At 33.2% G+C, this 22,312-nt stretch overlaps 1 protein-coding gene across 1 annotated transcript in view; it reads right to left on the bottom strand.

Moving 5' to 3' along the window:
* Window positions 1-22,312, bottom strand: part of DNAH7 (dynein axonemal heavy chain 7) — a 371,101-nt gene that overhangs the window by 81,823 nt on the left and 266,966 nt on the right. Inside the window, exons 44-47 of the mRNA XM_044669069.1 lie at window positions 21,829-22,014; window positions 7,459-7,622; window positions 5,129-5,283; window positions 2,042-2,232 (exon numbers count right to left, since the gene is read on the bottom strand). Coding sequence (XP_044525004.1) covers window positions 2,042-2,232; window positions 5,129-5,283; window positions 7,459-7,622; window positions 21,829-22,014 — 696 coding nt within the window. The remainder of the gene's footprint in view (window positions 1-2,041; window positions 2,233-5,128; window positions 5,284-7,458; window positions 7,623-21,828; window positions 22,015-22,312) is intronic.

Below are 22,312 nucleotides of genomic sequence, written 5' to 3'. Positions count from 1 at the left end.
ACTAAAAAATAATGCAGCTTCATCAATAAATTTTGTTTCGTTCTAAATGAATACTTTTCTGCACTATGTCTGTATCATCATCCCTTTGGTGCCTTTTCAGAGGAAGAGGTACACAATTCTTTGTATAGGATTCTAAGAAAGGATCCTAATTTGTAAATGAAAGCAAGTAACTGCTTCACTATGTTTCCTAATCCCTGTTTAATCAATCCAAGCAATTAAAAATAATGAAGCAATAAGATACTCTAGGGATCTTGAGGATTTTGATAGTGACTCATAGATCAGTTTCTTCCCTAGAGTCTTGTGACTACTACTATAAGTCAATGTTGAACTAGATTTTTCTGTTATGTGTGCCGTTTTCTGCATGTTTTATTTACTATTTAATTTTTTCTCTTGTTCTTTATTTCTAGGAATTTTGGTAATCCATTACTTAACATTGGGGTTTATATTTAATGCTTTATCATTTCATTCTGTTTCACTTATAAGCAACATTTCTACGTCAACATATTTCTTGATTTAATTGATAAAGATCGCATCATCTTTACCAAATTGCCACCTGTCAAATTCTACCTATCCTTTAAGTCACAACTGAAATGCTATTTCTTCCATGAAACTGTCCCGGGTTTCTCCCTGTGCAAGTGATGTCTACCTTCTCTGTACTTCCGTAGCACGGTTTGTACTTTTATGATACTTAATTGTATTACTGTTAGTTGTGGACATGTTTGTTTCTTTACTGGGCTAGAAGCGCCTTAATGCCAAGGATTTATGTCTAACTTTCTGGATGGTACCTAGCACAATGCCTGCTCTAGAGTAGACACTCATTCAATATTTATGGATGCTTCATTCATAACAAATTAAGGATATAGTTATAAATTTTTTTCCACAAAAAAATCATAAAATCCTCCCCAAGTTTAAATTTATCAGACATTCTATAAATTTGGAACGTTCATATTTTAGAAACATTTTTAAGTGTTTTGAGATACATATTAGCCTTATATTTCACACAAGTATAAATCACTGGTGACTACTGTTAACCTAAATTCTTTTCTCCTCCTATTTTCAGAACATGTTCTGTATTTTCTAAATTAAAATGAAATGACCTCAAACACTACAATTTCTAGAATTATAGGCAGATCACATTCAGCTTCACATTGCCAATCTTGACCTTGTTAAGTCCTATATTTCAGTAAGGGGAAAAAATAAAGGTTCTAGTCTTTTCCTTAGAGTCTTATTTCATTGTTAGAAATATTTCCATTACCTCTTGTAATCATAACCCCAAAAAATTTTACCTATTTTTTTCCTCTGCCTCTGGAGGTGTACATTTGTAGGAGGTTATCTGTCTAATCTTTACCACATCCAGAGAAGATCTTGCAACCACCATTTAAAAAAACTCTCCATATTTTGCTAAATTCCCTTTCTCCCTTCTCCTAGTCCTGAACCATTGCCACTGTTTTAATGCTTTCTTCATGTTTGCCATCAAATTCATTATCCATTTTGCTTATTTCCTGGTTTTGGTTTGAGTCATGTATATCTGATTAAGGTCTATTGTCTTTTAGTCCCTGATGCTCCAAGACCCCTTTATCTCCTAAAGAACCTGGCAGCATCTAATCTCTAAAATGCTTATGAAAGAAAACATCTCTTTCAAATAGCTCAAGAGAATAAAATGGAGAAAAAAATCTTATGCCGAGAAGCAGAAAATGCTAAATTCTATTAAGGAAAAAAATTCAATTAGTATACTATTGTTTGATGATACATAAGAGAAAGCATGATTGCATAAAGCTTCAATTTTAAACAATACACATCTGGAAGGACTATTGACAGGAAGAATTAAATTTAGATTAGCTTTCAAAGAATAGCAAGGAAATATATTTTACTTAAGCACTGTCAAAAGCAACATTTACACATCATTATAATACTCTCAGGAAATATTCAAAATGAAAAAGTTGCCCATTTACAGAATGCACATTTATGTAAGCTACTAGGAAAGGGAAAAAGGTTCATTATAAAAATAGGACTAGAAATACATTTATTGTCAAATACTGGCCTTAACAGATGTTTCAGGAAGATAATGTGGATTTCTTAGTTTAGTTGTAATGTAGAAGCGGAAGTCAAGTGCATATTCAATTGTAGTGTCACCAAGTCGGATACATACACTCCCACCCTGCTTAAATGTCTGCTTTAGTAGAAGAGGTTCGAGGACAGGATCTAGTTCTTCCCCAACATTTTCCAGCAATACTAGAACAAATTCATAATAGGATATTCACATTACTTAAATCACTGGATGTACCCATTACATTCATAGAGACAGAAGATAACATTACCATAAGGTTGACCGTCCACCACGATTCTTTGCTTTGTTTAGTTTATTAGGAACGTCCCATGGAAGATGGGCAAAAGTTCTTAGCTCTTTATGTACATGAAAAGTTGTCTAGGCATATAGGGATATTGAGAGCACACTAGGGAATGTAGTTTTGTGTGTTAATATTATTAATGAATAAACTACACTTTCCAATGTTTCTTCCCTTAAAAAATGTCCTCAGTTTTATTATTGGGGATGTAGACACTAAACGATAACTCTAGTCAACTATCAATAATATGGAATTAGGTCTTGATTAATGATACATGTAAAACCCAGTGGAATTGTGCATCGGCTAAGGGGGGTCAGGGGGACTTGGGGAAGAGGGAAAGAACATGAAACATGTAACTAGGGGAAAATATTCAAAATAAAAATAAAAAATAAAAATAAACTATTTTACAATTTAAAAAAAAGAAATGTCCTCAGTTTGAAACCGAAAAGCAAACTAATTTTCATATATCCAGCCATCTTGCTTTAAGCAAGACAATCTCATTTAAAGTAAATATATGGTTGATCCTAGTGACAGAAATATACACAAAATCTAAATAATTAGTTCTTTGTTCTTTCTAAATGTTAGATGTGACATAGTACATTCTCCTATAGCCAAGATTAAAATCTTTTGTGAAAATGTAGCATATTTAAATACATATTGACAGTCATTTGTTAGTGACATGTACATGATTCACTTTCTGTGTTCATTTCCTTTCTTTAAATCAGCTAAAACATATCTATCTTTAGTTGCATTATTGTTTTGTAGAATTTCCCAAACTCTAAAGTCAGGTGCTCCAATGGAAGGGGACTCAACTGCATTTGCTTTTTTAGCTGTAACAGTGACAGATTCATTTGCTTGAAGGTTAAATGCAAAAATAGCTGTACCATCCACCATCTGTTTCACTCTTCATAAAACTAAAAATGGATTTAAGATACTTGTCCCTTCTCTTTGATGAATTTTAAAAGAATATTAATCAATTATTAACTGTGCTTAAAAACTTACTTTTGAAATGGTCAGATGAATGGATGAACAGACTGAGGTCATAGGAGGAGGTCTAGAATGTTAGCTAGAAGAACAAGACCACAATGTCTATCTCCAGTTTCATCACTAATTAGTTGTGTGATCTTGGGCAAATTATAGTTTCTCATTCCCCTTTTCTTTGTATTTCCAGCACCTAGCACAGAGCCTGGCACGTAGGAGACACTTAACAAATGACTGTTGATTATATGTTTTTCCTCAGTTTCCTCAACTGCAAAATGAGGCCTGAGTAATATGAACATTAAGCTTTAAAATTCTGATTCTAACATTAGTCAGGGAGAAATTATCTCTCCTTTGTCTTCTGAACTCCCAAAGTAAATTGAATTAACATTTATCTCATTGTACATGGCTTTGTTTTTATGTACAAACATGTTGCTTCCCACCATCCAATCTCATTTAACTATCAACTTCTTGAGGGCACCAAACATCACTTTTATCTCCTTGTTCAGAAAATGCTTGTTGAATGGATAAATACCACATTGCATTTTGGTGGGGGGATGGACCTGTGATTTCATTGATGTAGGAAGCTCCCAGTGAGAAATTCCCTTCCACTAATACAGACCAGAACTGCTTTGTGACTTATAGTCTTAGAGAATTTAGGAAAATGAGAATTTAAAAGACTTGCCTGGACAGCTCTCTATCCACTACTGTCTATACTGTCTATAAAAACTGAATATGTCAACACAATTTTAAATATTTACTGAATGAATCAATATAGTTGTGAATGTTAGCATTTTTTTCATTTCCGTATTTCCCACAGCTATCAAACCCTGCTCTGATTCAAATGAACATTTTTAAGTATATACTTCATTATAATAATTGTGTATGTGGAAATTAGACTTCATCTCCCAGGATTCTTCCCTTGCCCCAAGATTCCCTTTTCTTTTCTGTTTATGTACGTTTTTTAAGTGATTGTATATAAGTTTTGGGTAATGCCTTTCTACGCTCTGTCTTCCACATGAGTGGGATTTGGTGAGTGCTCTCTGTTTTCTCTAGCTCTATAGTTAAATATTAATAAATCTTTATAAATATTATACTTTGGCGATATTGAATATTAATCTTAAAATCTACATAATTCATAAGAAAAAAATTTAAAACTATTTAGGATACTTTTGCTAAGCAGTACTATCTCAAATAGAAAATAAAATGTCTACATCTTTTTTGGGTAGTTTAAATTTAAAATATGATTAATCATGGATTTACTCAAACAATAAAATATTTAATCCAAGTTCTTCAGTTGACAAAACTAAAGATTACATGAGATTTTTCCTGAAATGTAATTATGATATTCTTGATACCTTCATTAGGAGAAAGGGATAACGACACAGTAAAGTACCAGATGCCATCAATTCCTTAATGTTCACATTACATACAGACAAAGGAAAAAATTGTCAACAGGACTGATGGTCTAGTAAACAAGTTTTGGTATATCACATAGACTCTTTAAAGGCAAAATCAGAATCATAATGAAAATTAAAGTGTGCCCAACTTCAGGCAACAATTAAAACGGTTAAATTAGAGAAAGCATTGCAAACAAATCTTTAGGCATGGAAAATTTCCTAACCTGCTGTGATTACAATTATCAAAGTTTAATTTGATTATCAAATAATGAAATGGAAGAATAAAATCATTATTTATATATATATATCTCGTTTGTCCTTTTTTGCATCTTAAATAATTTTTGAGTTAATTGTGCCCTCTCCAGGCATTTTGGTAATACACAGTTTTACTATTTAGTTACTTACCAGGCGTACCAAACTGGATGCAATTTTCCAGGGTCCTTACATAGTCTGAATCACTTAATTTAATTATGTGAAGGCTATTGGTTTTTTCCATATTCTTTACCCATTTATTAGCTTGACCTTGAGGATCTATCATCAGAGGCCATCTCCTTGCATTCCTGGAAGGAAAAGGAAGAATGAAAATGGTCCAAAAATGAAATTGTCTATATCTCCCTTAGTAACTTCATCCTACTCCATCTCAATTTGGAATATCCCAAGAAGGTAAGAAATAACTTCCAGAATTATGGCTTTGATGACTGAATTGAGACAATAAAATAACATATAAGTGAAAGTGAATATCAAAATTATGTTTCATTTTCTCATATAAATTGGGTCACAATCTGCCATTATTTTAAAATTTGAATTTAATTTGTATTTAATTATCTGTTTCTGCATTTCATAGGAAAATTTTATGGTAGTTTATACATGAATATGAAATGAGTCATTTATCAAATAAATGTTTTTATTGTTCCGCTTTTCATTTTTTCAACTCCCAAGGAAAAATATGTTCTTAGACCATCACAATTTAATCAAATTACTAAACAGAAATAAAAACAGCATAAAATAACTGGCAAATAAAATATGGATTATTTTTCTGCTTGAAACTCAAAATTCTATAAATGTTAAACTAAATCTTTGAAATTATTTTCCACTCTTGTTGGTCCCTTCAGTGTTAATTTATGATGTCTTTGGAAGAGCTTTCAGGAACTTGATGATATTTAAGAATTGCCTAGTGCACTGAGAAGTTAAATGACTTGTCTAGACACACAACCAATGTATTACAAAGATGAAGCTTGAACTCATATTGTTTGTAAATTATAGATAAACAAAAGCTAGAAAACTAGCTTTGAATCATCCAAGTTCATGGCATTCAAAATTGATTTTTCATCTTGCCAACACAATATGTAGTTCATCTTTTTGTCTTTTTTTTACTTATTTTTAATAATCAGCAACCAAAAAAAAGCAACAAATAAATTAAAAGTAACAAAATTCCACATAAATCCTCTTAGCACTTAATGAATTAAAGCAAAATCACCAGACAATAAATATAAGATTCTTCCATAGCATGTCCCTTTCTGACTGTATCTGACGTTCTACTAGTTCTGGCTTTTTCTTTTTTCACAAATCTTTGGAAGTCAATATGTATACAATTTGGTTTTGGTTTTTACTGATTTTATTTTCCATATTTTCTCATAGTCACATTTATAATTTTTGTGATACTGACAAAAAAAGAGTACAACGCAGTGGATAGAAGTCAAGACAATATGGGTTCAAGCTGCATCTTTGTAATATGCTGATTTGCATCTAGACAAGTCATTTAACTTCTTAGTGTACCATACAACTCTCAAAGACCATCAAGTTCCTTAAAGCAGATACTAATTTTAATTGGTAAAAATTTTCCTTACCAGGTATTCCCTACATTGATGAAATAATAGTTCTGGACCAAAAAATAACACTACAATATTTCAGTAATAGATGTTGATACTTCAATGAATCTATGATCTCATCAAAGTGAATTATTTCTTTTAATTTAGCTGCAGCAAATCATCCACACAATTTCTCATCCTCTGGGTAGGGAGTGGGAACACTGAGTGGGAATTCTAAATATGTCAGTTGTCTGATGATATTCCATCATTTTTTAAAAACCTTTACCTTTTGTCTTAAAATCAATACCAAATCTCAGTTCCAAGGCAGAAGAGTAGATGGGACTAGCTAATTGGAGTTAAGTGACTTGCCCAGGATCACACAGCTAGGAAATGTCTGAAGTCAGTTTTGAACCCAAGACGTCCCATCTTTCATCCACTGAAGCCCCTACCTCCCTTCCATGACATTTTAAAACTTCATGTGGGGCTTCTTTCTTTTTATATTGTGGATGCAGCTGCCATAACTATATCTCTGGCACTTAATTCCTTTCTTTGAAGTTTTTAATGCAGATGTTGGGGAAAAATAACTGCTCTGCCATCTTCCTTATAAAATGATCCTTAAGCAATGTTTTAAGTATATATAAAACATTTAAATAGTTTTGTCATGTCTTTACAAAATGTGATTGATCAGTAATTATCTAGCTGCAGCTAATACCTTTATGCAAACATTGTTACCTATTATCTACTTGCATATTTTCTGAAGAAATCAAAACCTTAACATTGCCTACCTTATGTTCTGCTAACCTGGTCCTAGAAAAATAATGTAAATTCCATACCACAATGAGGCACAGTGGCAAGATCTTAATGAAGGTACAAGTAAAATATTCAGCACCTATTTTAGTCAACTTGAGGAGAAAACATTTTCCTTACATAATGATGATGCCATTATCAACGGAGAAGGAATCTGAGGGTAAGCCAGCAATGTTCCAAGCTCGTATTTTAACAGGTTCTCCCAATGTGCTTGTAAGAGAATAATCATCTGAGCAGGGTATGTCTCTTTCTTTGCACGACAATGTCCACTCATCAGTTTGGTTCTTTTAGGAACATAACAAAGAGGAAAAAAGACTGGATATTAGAAAATTTACATTTTGTGTATACCAGCATATTTTCTGGATTAAATGATTAAACATTTTAAAAATTATGATTTTCTAGCTTTTTTAAACAATAGATTTTAATATACATCATAATAAAGGCTGAAGTAGAAATAAATTCCATTATTTTTTAAGATTAAAGGATTTCTATGAAGCCTACACCATTTAATATAAAACTTGGTATAACCTTGTATATGCTAAGAAAAAAGAATTACCAACCATTATTCTAAAACTTTATAGTTTTAGATACAATACTTTAGATTATTAAATTTTCTCCATAAAATATATTTGAATTATAAATATATTTCTTCATGCATAATGCATTCTTTTTGTTAAATTTAAATTTTATGTTCTTCAGATTACATGCTGTTACTGTGTAAATTAGATATCTACAAGACCATCAGATCCCAGAAGTCTCACATAATAGGGGTCACAGAGTCATGGGTCTTAATTTGCCAGTGTGGCAGGTGAGATTCTGGATTGCTGGTAGTCAAGGGATGTGATGTGTGGGGACTGAAGTGAAACCCTAGCCAATTAGAAAATCTTAGAGGAGGGTTTTAGACTGATCTTAAAAAAGCCAGGGCATGAAGCAGGCTCTCTGTGCCATTTTTTGGGCTTGTGAAAAGAGCTCTCTTGTTGGTGAGCCAGCACTTATCGAGGTAAGCAATCTCTGGCAAGTGGCAGAGCAGGCTGCAGAAACAGGAACTAATGACTTGCAGCCTCTGTCAGAGATCTTTTTAGCTTGGCTAGAAACTTTCTTTCTTTGTCCTTACTAATAAATACTTATAAATTTAGTATAAAGTCTCCAAGATGAATTTTTATTCATAACGATATAACTTTTAATAGTAGTTTTCTCATATTTTGTGATCTCCTATCCCTCTTTCCCTCCCCAAGATGACCGTTAATAAGAGATAGGTTGTAATATGCATATGTACACATATAATACATAAATTCATGTTCATCATATTGTGAAGTAATGCATATATCATTTACAAGAGAAAAATTCAGAGTGAAAATTAAGCGAAGAATGGCATATTCCATCTGCATTTAGGCTGTCAATTCCTTTTATGACAGTGGTTAGCCTTTTCCAGCACTGAGTCTCTTAGAATTACCCTAGAGCCTTGCATAGCAGTGAAGTTGTTCATAGTTGATCATCATACTTTATTGCTATTACTGTGTACAATGTTCTTTTGGTTCTGCTCACTTTACTTTCATCACTTCATATCTCTTTCCAGGATTTTTTGTGTTCATCATCTCTTATGGTACAATAATATTTCATTACAATCACATGCCACAACTTATTCAGTCATTTAGCAGTTGATGGATATCCCTTCATTTTCTAGTTCTTTGCCACCACAAAAAGAGTTGGTATAAATATTTTTGTACAAATGGAGTCTTTCCCCCTATCTTTGATCTCTGGGATATAGATCTAGTAGTGGTACTGCTGGGTTAGAGGGTAGGCACAGTTTTATAGTCCTCTGAATATGGTTCCAAATTGTTCTCCAGAATTGTTGTATCAGTTCACAGTTCCGCCAATGTTCTATTAGTATCTCAATTTTTCCACATTCCCTCCAACATTTATAATTATCCTTTTTTTGTCATATTAGCCAGTCTGATAGGTGTGAGGAGGTACACTTCAGAGTTGTTTTAATTTTCATTTTTCTAATCAATAGTGAAGTGATTTGGAGCATTCTTTCATATGACTAAAGATAGTTTTAATTTCCTCACCTGAGAATTGCCTATTCATGTCCTTTGACATTGGTCAATTGGAGAATGTTTTTTTTTATTTTTTTTATTTATTTTTGAGAATGATTTTTATTCTTATAAATTTACTTGGTACTCTATCTATTTGAGAAATGAGACCTTTATCAGAGATACTTGCTATAACATTTTCCCCCCATGTCTTCCTTGGACATAAATTCTTCCCTTATCCATAGATCTGACAAGTAAACTTTCTCATGCTCCTCCAATTTGTTTGTAGTATCACCCTTTATTTCTACATCTTATATCTATTTTGACTTTACTTTGGTATGTGGTGTGAAATATTGGTCTGTGTCTAGTTTCTGACATATTGTTTTCCAGTTTTCCCAGCAGTTTTTGTGGAATAGTGAGTTCTTCCAAAAGCTTAGATCTTAACGTTTGTCAAACACTAGGTTAAGACCATAGTCTTTTACTACCGTGTGTTGAATGCCTAATCTATTCCATCGATCCACTACTCTATTTCTGTCAGTACTAGATTTTACTAATGGTTATAATATATTTCTGACCTTACATAATAAAATTCCTTTTTTGTACAAGTATAAATTCCTTTTCTCACCTTTGTCACTAAAAGAGGAAACTGTTGCAAAAAACAAAAAAACAAAAGGTATTTATTAGCCACAAATTGGTGAAATTCATCTGGCTTTTCTTTTTTATTACAGAGTAGTTTTCTCTCCATTTTAAGACTTCTCATGAAAAGGAAACCATTTCTTCCTGAAGCATCCCATTCTATTGTGTTGTCATTCAGTTGCATCTGACTCTTTGTGACCCCATCTGGGGTTTTCTTGACTAAGATATTGGAGTGGTTGGCCATTTCCTTCTCTGGCTCATCTTACAGATGAGGAAATGAGGCAACTGGATTGAGTGACTTGTCCAGGATCACAAAGGTAGTGTCTAAGGCCAGATTTGAACACATAAAGATAAATCTTCCTGACTCCAGGTCTATTATTCTATGCAGTGAGCCACCTAGCTGTTGTATTTTATCTTTAGACAATGCTTATTGTTAAGAAGCTTCTCCTTTATAGCAGTTGTTCATGAATAGATATCAGCTGAGCAGTGCAATGGATAAAGTACTAGACATGAAATCAGGAAGACCTGAATTCAAAACCAACTTAAACACTTACTAGCACTGTGTTTGGAAGCAAGCCACTTAATCTTTTTTGCCTCAGTTCCCTCATCTGTAAAATGAGGATAATAATGGCACCTGTGCCCCAGAGTTGTAGTGAAGATCAGATATTTGTGAAGTGCTTTGTAAATGCTAGTTATTAATAACTTGTTTTTAAAAATACTATCCAAATAATTATGTTCAAATATAATTGACTTTCTTTGTAATCCCATGTATTTTATTTCATGTATTTAAAAACATCTTTCTGAGAAATGTTGGATTCACCAGGCAGTCTATAGATGTGGGTCTAAGACACAAAGAAGGGTAAGAATTACCACCATATAGGAAGTCTGACTTTATCTCTGTAATTTCTACCCATACTATTGCCCCAGCTTCTGTCCCCCCGGGGTTAGGAGACCCTTGAAAGTATTAAATCTTAAAACATACTTTCTCCATGAGCCTCTTCCATTGCCTCTCTTGCTAGAAGAGGCAATATAGTATGAATAATATTATTTGAATAAAGTAAGATATCTGTTCTTCAATTAATCTTTTTAAAAAATGTGATGCCTGGGTGCTAGACTTGTAGTCATAAAGGAAAGAAGATTCAAGTCCTGTTTCTGGCCCTCACTTGCTATGTAGCCACAACCTTTCTGAATCTCAGATTTATCACATTTATATAAGGCTCAAAGCCTGAAGAGGCTTTGTCAGTCACATATACCTAATAATATAGAAATGTGATGAGTGGAAGGAGAAGATTTTGATGTGTCTGCAATGTTAGAGGTATTAGCTGCCTGTCCAAATATTTTCCTAGGCCAAACATTTTACCTATATGTCTCTCAATTTCCTACTGATCTTATTTTTTATCTAGCTTATCTATCTATCTATCTATCTATCTATCTATCTATCTATCTATCTATNCTAGCTTATCTATCTATCTATCTATCTATCTATCTATCTATCTATCTATCTATCTATCTATCTATCATCTATCTATCTATCTATCTATCTATCTATCTATCTATCTATCTAACTGTCTGTCTGTCTGTCTGTCTGTCTATCTATCTATCTACCTATGGCAGAGTATGCCTCAGATTTTTGAGATAAATGTTTACTCCTATTTTCTGACTATGCATTATCAAATACCTTTACTAGAAATTATTCCTTTGGATGACCAATAAAGGCAAACACAGCAGTGCAGGGTTGTAGGAATCACCATTAATATACTTCTATTCTCTATCTTCCTGGTCAAAGACTGGCATATTTGATTTCTTACATGAAATATGAAATTAAACTAAAATTAAATTATATTTTCATATGTTCATATTTTTATTTTTCTATTGGCCATTCTTGAATGGAATACTTCAAACACAATATTTTCATAATTACTACTGTATGTTAGTGTATTTCTGACAGAAATGAGTAATTGAATATTTTAGTTATTATAATATTCTGATTAAGAGTTACCATATATATATATATATATATACATATATATATATATATATACCATTCCTGGTTTCCTTCAGGAGTCAACTCAAGCACTACCTTCTCTACAGGAGCTTTTCTGTTCTTTTCAGCTATAGTGGTTTCCATTGGGTCTAATTTATGTGTTTTATATATTTGGAAATATTACAAAGAATGAATGTTTTGTTAGAGCATAAGTTCCTTGAGGGCAAACACTATTTTACTTTTGTGTTTGTATATTACCAGCTTGACACAGTGCCTGGAACACTGGAGACACAAAATAAGTGATAATTGATCAATCAATTGCTTTAGTTGTATATTGTTTTTGCATATTTAGCAAGAACAAATGACAAAAGGAATTCAAAGAGTGATACAAGTCAAGAGGCATGAAAGTGAACCTAAAGAATTCATATCCCAATCCTTAGAAGGCATATTGTTGCTAACACAATATCAGAAGTTGGAGGAGGGCAATGAAGTCCTATACCGATCAATCACAGATCCTACATATGGCGTCAGGAAAGAACAAAATACTAGCCAGAGTATATTATTTTATGACCATGAGGTCATGATGAGTTTGGCATATGGGTCAAGAGAGAACCCTAGAGCTAGAAAGGACCAATTTCCAGAGGCCCAAGACATTATTTGACGTGTTCAGAAGAAATCACTAACCACACATGCTACATATTTGGAGAGTGTAAGCAATAGTAAGCTTTTGAAACTTGCATGCATTGAGTGTTAATCTCTGGAAGGAAATAATGAGAACAGAAACCAGATCCAGTGGTGAGTGATCTTGCACAGGAACCCATCAGGAATCCAAAGGTTTCTATAGTTACTGAAGAAGTCTTCGGAAAAAATACTCCTTTGAATATGGATCCCCTTTGATAGGATCCATTATAAGCGAGATAGAGTTTTTTAATGTAAACTACTCCAACAAAAAGTCTCAAACTGTATTTTACTATCCTCCAAGGAGACCTGCTGCAAGTTAATTCATGTGCTAGAAATACCAAGGCCTGAACAGACATATCAATGGAATGAATTAACATGGGACTTTCCTCATGCACATATACCATTTTTCTTGGAATGAAGCTACGGCCTTTTACATTACTTGCTGAGGGTTAGGGTAGAACCATACTTACTATTACTATATTCTCAGGAAATGAATGGCTAAAAACACATGGTCAATATCTCTCATGGCTGAGAGATCAGGTAAAGTAACCCTACTAATTCACTATTTCAGCATAAAAGAGAAAAAAGGGCCTCAAAAATGAAATTCTGAAGATTCAAAGAGAAACTGTGTTGATGAGGAGGAAAATGAGTATTCAAAAGAAACCAACATGACTATATAATAGTCTCATCAGTCCATTTTTTACAAGATATTTACAGAATTGGGAAGCAAAGGAAGGCAAAGGAGGATGAACACAGAGACATAGTCCAGAGAATTAGAGGAGACTTGCAGGGGAAGTTAATAACAAAAAGGATTTTTTTAGCTCTGTTAGAGAAAAAAGGCTGATAAAAAAGAGAAAGGAACATTTCATGGACTGGTTGGAACAATGAGTAGTTTTAAAAGCAGGAAGAGTTTGTCTCCGCCAAGAAGAATCATCTTTGGGTGAGGAAGAACAGAACAGAAATGACTAATAGGGAGAAGTGGAGAGATGAAAAGGTGAGTACATAGTTGCTTTTGGTGAGTTTAATTCACCAGGACCAAAGGAACTACATAGTCAAACATTGCCGAGCCCATGTCAGACATCTATGAAAGACTCTGGATAATGGGAAAATGTATAAAATATAGATCAGACTTTGAGATTATTTGATGAGGTTCTTTTCCTAATTTTTGGTCCAGGATGGCAGTTTCATTGTTATAAGAAATCTCCAGTGAGAAAACTGGATTGGCCCTTGCTGTTTTACAAAGTGCCTGAGGCACTGAGAAGTTAGGTGACTTTCCCAGGCCCTTGGACCAGAAGATTTCTTAGGGCTTTCTGACTCCAGTGTCATCTCTTCACTATGACATGCCAACTCACTAAACAAAAGCAATGAGTCAAAACAGGATCAGGGACTTGGAAAATGTTTGTAGTGTGAACAGTCAAAAAAGAATAGAGAGTGAACAAAGAATTTGGCATTTATCTTATTTTTTTGAATGTGAAAATTCACTTATTTAGTCAGGCAGTTGGCAGAGACATACCCTATTATTTTTCAGTTTAAGATTATCATAGAACAAAGCAGCTGTCAGGAATCTATCAAGACTAGGGGTGCTTGTCAATGATTTCAGAGAGCTAAAGAATGCATGTTATGTATAGAATTTTTATTGAGTCCAATTAGGAAAGCCAGAGCCATTAATAAATTGCATTTTGAATGTAAAGCAGATATTTTGACAGTTAGATAGACACATTCAAGGAAAGAATGTTGATCATCAGGACAAAATAGTGGACCGAATGGATCTGTAGACTTATTGATGTGAATGTTCCCTCCAACAATACAGATCATAACCCATCCATGGCTGCTCATCCTGCATGACTCTTGTCCATTTCCTAGTCTGCCACAGGGGTCTATCCAACATGCTGGAAGCCTTTCTTTTCTCTTGACGTTACAACAATGCCAGGGGAACACAAGGGATTTCCAGTGGTTTGCCCTTACTCTTGTCACATGAGTTGTTCATCTCCTTTCTAAATATACATGTCCTTTATTTGGGTTCTTTTCACAGTCCCTCATGTGTTGTGTTACAGATTGTTCAGACCCACCATGTGCCTTTCCATTGCCCTCAAAGAGATAATCTATTTTAATTCTTTAGAGATTCTATATTTGTCATTAGTTGTTTAGTAAAGATGTAAGTTGACTATGGAATGAATTTTGTGAAAGCCCGCCTGGCTCCTATTAATACATTCATCAAAGATGTCCTCTATGCATATGTGAATTAAAATTATACGTGAGATTAAGTACGAATATACATCAGTAAATGTACTGACACACCCTTGGTTTCAAAAAATTAATTAGGTCTGAAGTATTTTCCATGCCTTTTACATCTTTCCTTCTTTCATATACCTTGTAAATCATTTCTTCAGTGCCCCCTCACAATTGGCCTCCTGCATGGATCTCCACTATATACACTTGGTCTAATTAAATTATTTTTCTAATTCTTTTTAGTGCTTTTATGACTTCATCTATAAACAAATCAGGGACTATAATATTAGGATCTAAGGGCACTGATTCTATCATCCTCAGTGAAAAGAGTTTGTTATTCAACTTTTTGTACACCTCTTCCATTTTAATGTTTGTAGTCTCTTTTATTTTTACTCTTACATATCATTAGAATGACTTAGACTAATTAGGTTTCTCGGTACACTTCCTTTAAGATTTTAACATCTGATTTTCAAGCAAATGTAATTTATAATCTTCAGCAGTTACCCCTAAGATTTTATGAATAGTGTTGTGCTTGGCTACCATATTTCACCCATTGGCAAGTAAAGTAAAATGATTGCTGACTAAAGCACTTTTTTAGGCTTTTTTGCTCTCATCATGGCAATGGATTTATATTAGTTGAGCTTCCGCATGAAATTATTGCCATGAGTATTTTTTATTTCTTCAAAGAATCAAACGATCATTTTTTAAAGCTAGAAGGGATCTTTGAGGCCATATAGTCCAACTATTATTTATAGATAAGAAAATGAGCTCCACAGGTTGTGAATTCTTCAAGGTTACATGGGTGGTAAGGAGCTCTCAGGATTTGAAGCAAGGTCCTTTGGTTTCAAATATAGTGCTTTTTCCTCTATAACATGCTAGTCCCCTCTATCTCACATTTTTATCAATAACTTGTTTAAATGGATCAAGAGGGAGTTGTTTTAAATGCATATTATATCTTTTTCTCATTCTCTTTCTTCTAGCTTGGTACTAATTTTGACCTTTGCTCTAACAAATTGAGAGTCTACTTATACACAGACATCTGATTCACAAATGATTCCCACATATCATAAATAAGTCATTTTCTATCTGTTAATAAATAATCAGTTTTTTGTGATGTTATTTGGGACTTGATATCCAGTAACTTCAGATTTTTTCTAAGATGAAATTATTGATGTGGAAGTGTGAGAGCTCTGTATAGTTTATATTTCTCTTGACTCTCTTATTCCTCATCCATATTTTTCAATATTTTTGCATTCTCACTTATTTTTACTTTTGCATTAAAGTCACTGAATACTATCCCTATGTTGAAATTGGATAGTTTTTTCAAATTCTTCCTAGAACTTCTTTACCTCTTTGTTCTAAAGAATAGATACTGATGAATAAGTAAGGAAGTATTTTCAAGGCAGACTTTTTGTTGTTGCAAATATTGATCATGAAAATTGCAATAGAAGAAAATATCCCATTAAATGTTGTTTCTTGTTACCTTTGGTCACATTATAAAATAAACTCTCTTGACTCTTTCATTTGTCCTCAAAATTAGACATAGCATCCTTCTATATTATAGTTTTGATTATAGTAAAAATGCCAAGACTGATCCAATTCAGTTTTTCCTGTAGTACATCCATCTAATAGTCATTGAGCAGGGATCTTGGGAATTAGCCCAAGAATCTGTCACCTAATGACTAGCTTACTGGTGATGAAACTCTCCATACTTGGCTAGGTTGGTCTTCAGAAACAGACCATCATTCCAGGATCATACTCAGGCTCTTTTCCAGCATGCCAGAGTTTGTTCTCTGCTGGAATAAACCTTGATGGTCACTATGCCACAATGAGGAATCAAGATTTTGAGGCAGAAGAGCAAATAACTTTTTTGTGATTTAAAAGTACTTATGCTTAATCCAAAGTGCCTAACATGCTGAAGGAGTGGTTCACTTTCCTACAGAATTCCACCCAATAACTTTTCAGTTGTGCATAGGACAAAAGGGTGAGCACAGAGCACTTGTTATAGGGGGTTTTTCTACATTAAAATATCAAGAATGGTTATTTTTCAGCTAAAATTACTAGGCTTTTAAAGTCAACACCCACATATAGTATCTGAGGGACTACCAGATTGTGACATTTTTTATTTGGTAGGCAGAATGTTTCATCTAAAAACATGTTTTCTAGTATTGTAAGGGGAAAATCAGCAGATGGCTTTGTGATTTATAAAGATAATTTATTTTAGATTACCTTCAAAGCTGAGGAAGAGAGGAATAAAGTAATATTGCTATTTTATAGCCTCAATACTTCAAAGGATCTTATCTCACCAATGTAGGTATTTCTTCATTGTTACAGGGTGAGGTACTACTACTATTTATACATTTACCTATTCATTCTTTTACTGATTTATTTAAGCCTGACTTTGTGATTTCAAATGTAAAAAGAACTCTCAATGAAAAAATTTCTACGAATGCAGATAGACCTTGATTAGGAACCTGAACTTTTGGAACTTGATCCCAGTTCTTCCTAGCTATGAGGCTGTTCCTCGCTCCATTATAATAATAGCTAATAACAACTATCATTTATATGGTACTTAATGTGTGCCAGGCATTGTGCTAACTGTTTTACAATCTTATTTGACCCCAAGACAACCTGGGGAAAGCAGGTGTTATTATCCTCATCTTACAATGAGTAATCTGAGGCAAACAGGTTAAGTTACTTGCCTTAACCTTAAATAACTATCCTGCTATTCCTTCATAGTTAATTTTTTATGGAATCTTGCATAGGTGGATGAAATAACTGCTTTATTTTTCTACATGAGTAATAAGTAGTAGAATGTAATCTTCTCTGGAGACCCAGTGAAAGCATCTTTCAAATAATTTCAGTAATAAGACTGGAAGGATGGTGATTTTTATTTCTCTGTTTTATATCTATATTTAAAAAAAGCTTTTTGTGCTATGTAATTTGAAAATATTTGTTATAGTGATAGCCATGAAAAACATTATTCTTAATTTTTTATGCTTTAGTAATATCTTTTTTTTAAACCCTTATACTTCGGTGTATTGTCTCATAGGTGGAAGATTGGTAAGGGTGGGCAATGGGGGTCAAGTGACTTGTCCAAGGTCACACAGCTGGGAAGTGGCTGAGGCCGGGTTTGAACCTAGGACCTCCCATCTCTAGGCCTGACTCTCACTCCACTGAGCTACCCAGCTGCCCCCTGCTTCAGTAATATTTTGATGGTTGTGGATAACAGATCTCTCTATAACAATACTTTGGTTCCAGAACAGTTTATTTGTTGAATTCTTTTTTTTAACCTTTACCTTGTGTTTTAGAATCTATGTAAATACAATACTGTGTATCAGTTCCAAGGCAGAAGAGCAGTAAGGTCTAGGCAATGGGGGTTAAGTGATTGCCCAGGGTCACACAGCTAGGAAGTGTCTGAGGCCAGATTGGAACTGGGTACCTCCATTCTCTAGGCTTGCCACTGAACCATCTATATGCCCCCTATTTGTTGAATTCTGAAGGATATATTAAAATCTGTACTTATAGGCTGGAGATTTTTTGGTTTTGGTTTATATAATAAGAATAATGAGCTGCTGATATAAAATTATACCAGTCTGATCATGTCTTTCTATGAATCTAGGAGATACTACATTTCAAATTCTCTATATATGATATAGTTTCCATTATCTCATTATATAATCTGCATTAATCAATAATTCTGGGTTCCTTAATTAATTTCTATACGTTATAGCAGCAATGAACTTATCCTGAATTATCAGAAGCTTGTGTTTCTATAAACACATCAGCATGAGTTAGTCACTCATTGAATGTTTCTTTGTTGAGATATTAGTTGAATTCATGAGGATGCAACATGTACTCTATTAAGCATTTGTGAAAAATGGCATTCATGTAGCTCACCTGCCCTAAAAAGATACTATCAATTGCCTATCAATTCTTTTTTTTTTTTCAATACTTCCTTTTATGAGGAAGCATTAACCTTTCTTTCATTGGCTTGAGGTGTTGATCCCCATGTTTAATTAGCACTGTATAAATTCTTATTTGGATACCTACATCCATTGTTGTCCATCGTACCATGCCAAAAGTATACACTGAGGCTAAGATTATATAGGTATTAATGATCCAAATGGATTCTTCCCATTAAGCTTTGATTTTGGGATGCCAGTGTGTTTCATAACACACATTGTTGTGCTGGATGGCTTTTTCCTAGATGAAGGAAATGTTTGTTTTTTCTTGACCCAACTATTTGTAAGTATTACCTTTATCCACTGGCTTATTTTGATCTCTGAATCCAAGTATACAGAGTTCAATTTCTTTTATTTTTTGGCACATGAACAATATTTCATGTAGAGTCTAAATAATATTTTTATATCATAATTGGAAATTTCCACAAGATCAAATAGTTATTTAATGAGTTTTCTGTGGAAGCATATAACTTGATGTTATAATGTGATTCCGATTATGATACGATTTCCTATTTGGCCAAAAATCATACTTGGTTCTTTTCAGGAATGGTTACAATGGGTTGAAGGACAGGCAGAGTCATGGTAAGCTCGAACTATTTTCCTAGAAGATATTATGTTTTATAGAAATTGTTTTTGACTTTATTGAATTGGAAGGTGTTTTAAATAGCAAACTGCTATCCATGTGGACATCAAATACTCTAGTATGTTCACCATGATCCATTTTATGTGATAAAGCCTGGAATTGAGTCAAAGGTTTTGACACAATCAATAAATATGGTATAAAATATATAGCCCTTTACATTTGGCTTACATATGACCATGACTTATTCAATAATAACTAAAGCAATAACAAACTGCTCTTTAAACTTCTGAGGCATTTAGTCACAACATTTTTGCTCCTCAGCCAATATACTTTTCTTTTAAGTGTTTATATGCTTATAAACATGTATATATATATATATATGAATATAAACAATATTTCACATAAAGTACATAAACATGCAAGTAATGTTTGAAGGGTTCTCTAGAGTTATCATCTTTTGGTAATAAATATCTTTTGTTAAGGCACAATTTAAAAACAATAGAACTGAAAACATACCACATAAAAGTGATTTTATTAAAAAATTTAGGATAAAGCTTGCATCCAAGAGTAATCTGGTAAAATGCTTTGCTAGTAATTCTAACATCATACTGAAGTGTTTGAGCCAATAGTTATAGAATTTATGCAGCTCCACTGGTTTTCCTGGTTTTCTGAGAAACTAGTTTCAGACATCTCCCCTGGGGTAGCTTTCATTTTTCATTATATTGATGATACACAAATTCCATTTTCTTTTTCTCCAACTTAAATTTTTGATATGCTGAATTTCTTTCAATAATTTATATGACTTGAAATATTCTACATTTTTCTCTTTTTAGAGACTTCTCAAATACCTTTGTTTCTCAAGTCTCTATAGCAGGGGTCAGCAACCTTTTTGGCTGTGAGAGCCATAAACACCACATTTTTAAAAATGTAATTTCGTGAGAGCCGTACAGTGCTCACAGTGTGTGCTCCTGTAATAGTGCCTGAAAAAAAATTGACTTTATGACTCCTGCAAAAAGAACCAGATATGGCTCGAGAGCTATAGATTGCCGATTCCTGCTCTATAGGGTAGTTCTTTTTAAAAAATTGATGTTGAATTGTTTATTTTGCTCTTTGAATTCCTTTTATTCCTCATATTGCCTTAATGTTTAGGCTTTTCACTTTCAATTGTTGATTAAGAATAATTTTAGTTATATTTTTGTTTTTTGGATTTCATTTTGCATTTTGCTTTTTTGTTGTCTTCATGTATATAATATGGTCAAGATTTCAACTATGTACCAGCTGGATATTGATGAAATCTTTCAATATATTTTCACAAACCATTAATACTTATAAAGGCTACAGCATATATTATTATATGCAGTTTCTCAAGTTTCTCAAATATTTTTATTCAGTCAAATATTGTGGGAGAAAAAATATTAAAAAAAATTTTTTCGTGTTAGTTAAAATGCTCTGCTATTTGGATTTGCATCATCAAACTCCAAAGGGCTTTTGGAAATTCCATTCTAGGTATTTCTATCTCCTCTTCAAAATCACTGAGGGATTATAATTATTTTTGTTACATAGTTCATTATTCAGTAGTGATTCTATAATTTGTGTTAAGTAGAGATGTCCAAAATCTTTAGGTTTTTCAGCTTTTCCTTCTTCAGATAAAAGAAGCTCTTCTATTACTACTCTTACCTCGGTTCATTTACATTTAAGAATGTAGTCATTTACTATGATTGCCCTGCCTTGTTTTGCTGGGCAAATTATGATCATGATTTTAATTCATCCATATCTTTTCATCCTCTGAGAGTCTTGTCCATGTCCCATCATGTATCCCTTCCAGAGGGGCTGCCCAATGGGCTTGTAAACCTTCCTCTGGCTCATTTTACATTTTACTAGTATCTGTGTAACACCTCTGTCTCCTATTCCCACATCCACATGAGAGGGGAAATGCTTTTTTAAGCATTTAATTAATAATTGGTTAATTTTATAAAACCAAGTAAAATGTGAGCCAAGCTGAACTTTGAATGAACAATACATCACTGGTCTTGAACTGACTACTACTTTGCTCCTTTTTATTACTAAAAGGAATGGTCTCATGGGAAGAGTCCTGCATTTTGTAACAAAATCAGGAAAGGAGAACATCTATGTATATTTGTTTCTCTTCATTTTATACATTATTTTAGCCTCAAGGTTAAAACATACCTTGTACTCTCATATGTTTAAATTGTGGCAAGTTTGCTGGTACATAATTATATATTACTTTACTGGGGAGAAAAGAGCTATATCTGTAATTAAATAAAACATCAATATAAATAACTATTTTATAAACTGACAATTTTTCTTGAAAACTGCCTATGTTTCGAAATATTTGTAGTACACAGAAATATGCATTACCTGTCGATAACTTGATGTAAAGGCTCCCAGGTAAGCCACAATTCCTGATGAAATGAGGATATCACCAGTCAAATTGATATACAACTGTCCTAGCTCTAAAGCACTTTGACTCCATCGAGTTTTCTCCCCTCCAAGGCCTCCAATCAATTGCTCAGCTCGCTCAAGTTTTTTGCTGCACAAGTCAACCTTGAAAAATAAAGTAATCTCTTCTTAGTAGACAGAAATAAAAGTCGAAATTGGCAAGATTTTGCATTTGCATGCTAAATTACTCATGCTAAAATATTCATATGATAACTTTGCTTTCCTGAAAAAAAATTTTTTTAACAATATGTTTTTAAATCACAGAATCACTGAATTTTTAGAAGAGGGAACTTGAGAGATATTTGGATTAAATGTGACCATTATAGCAAAATAAACACAGGTAGGTCCACAACACAGATACAAATATATGAAATATATATAATATGAAAAGTATTGCTATTTG

This window comes from Gracilinanus agilis, chromosome 3 (assembly GCF_016433145.1).
Source record: "Gracilinanus agilis isolate LMUSP501 chromosome 3, AgileGrace, whole genome shotgun sequence".
Classification (NCBI taxonomy): Eukaryota; Metazoa; Chordata; class Mammalia; order Didelphimorphia; family Didelphidae; genus Gracilinanus; species Gracilinanus agilis.
The sequence above is the reverse complement of the archived record's forward strand: the minus strand, read 5'-3'. Positions and strand labels throughout refer to the sequence as shown.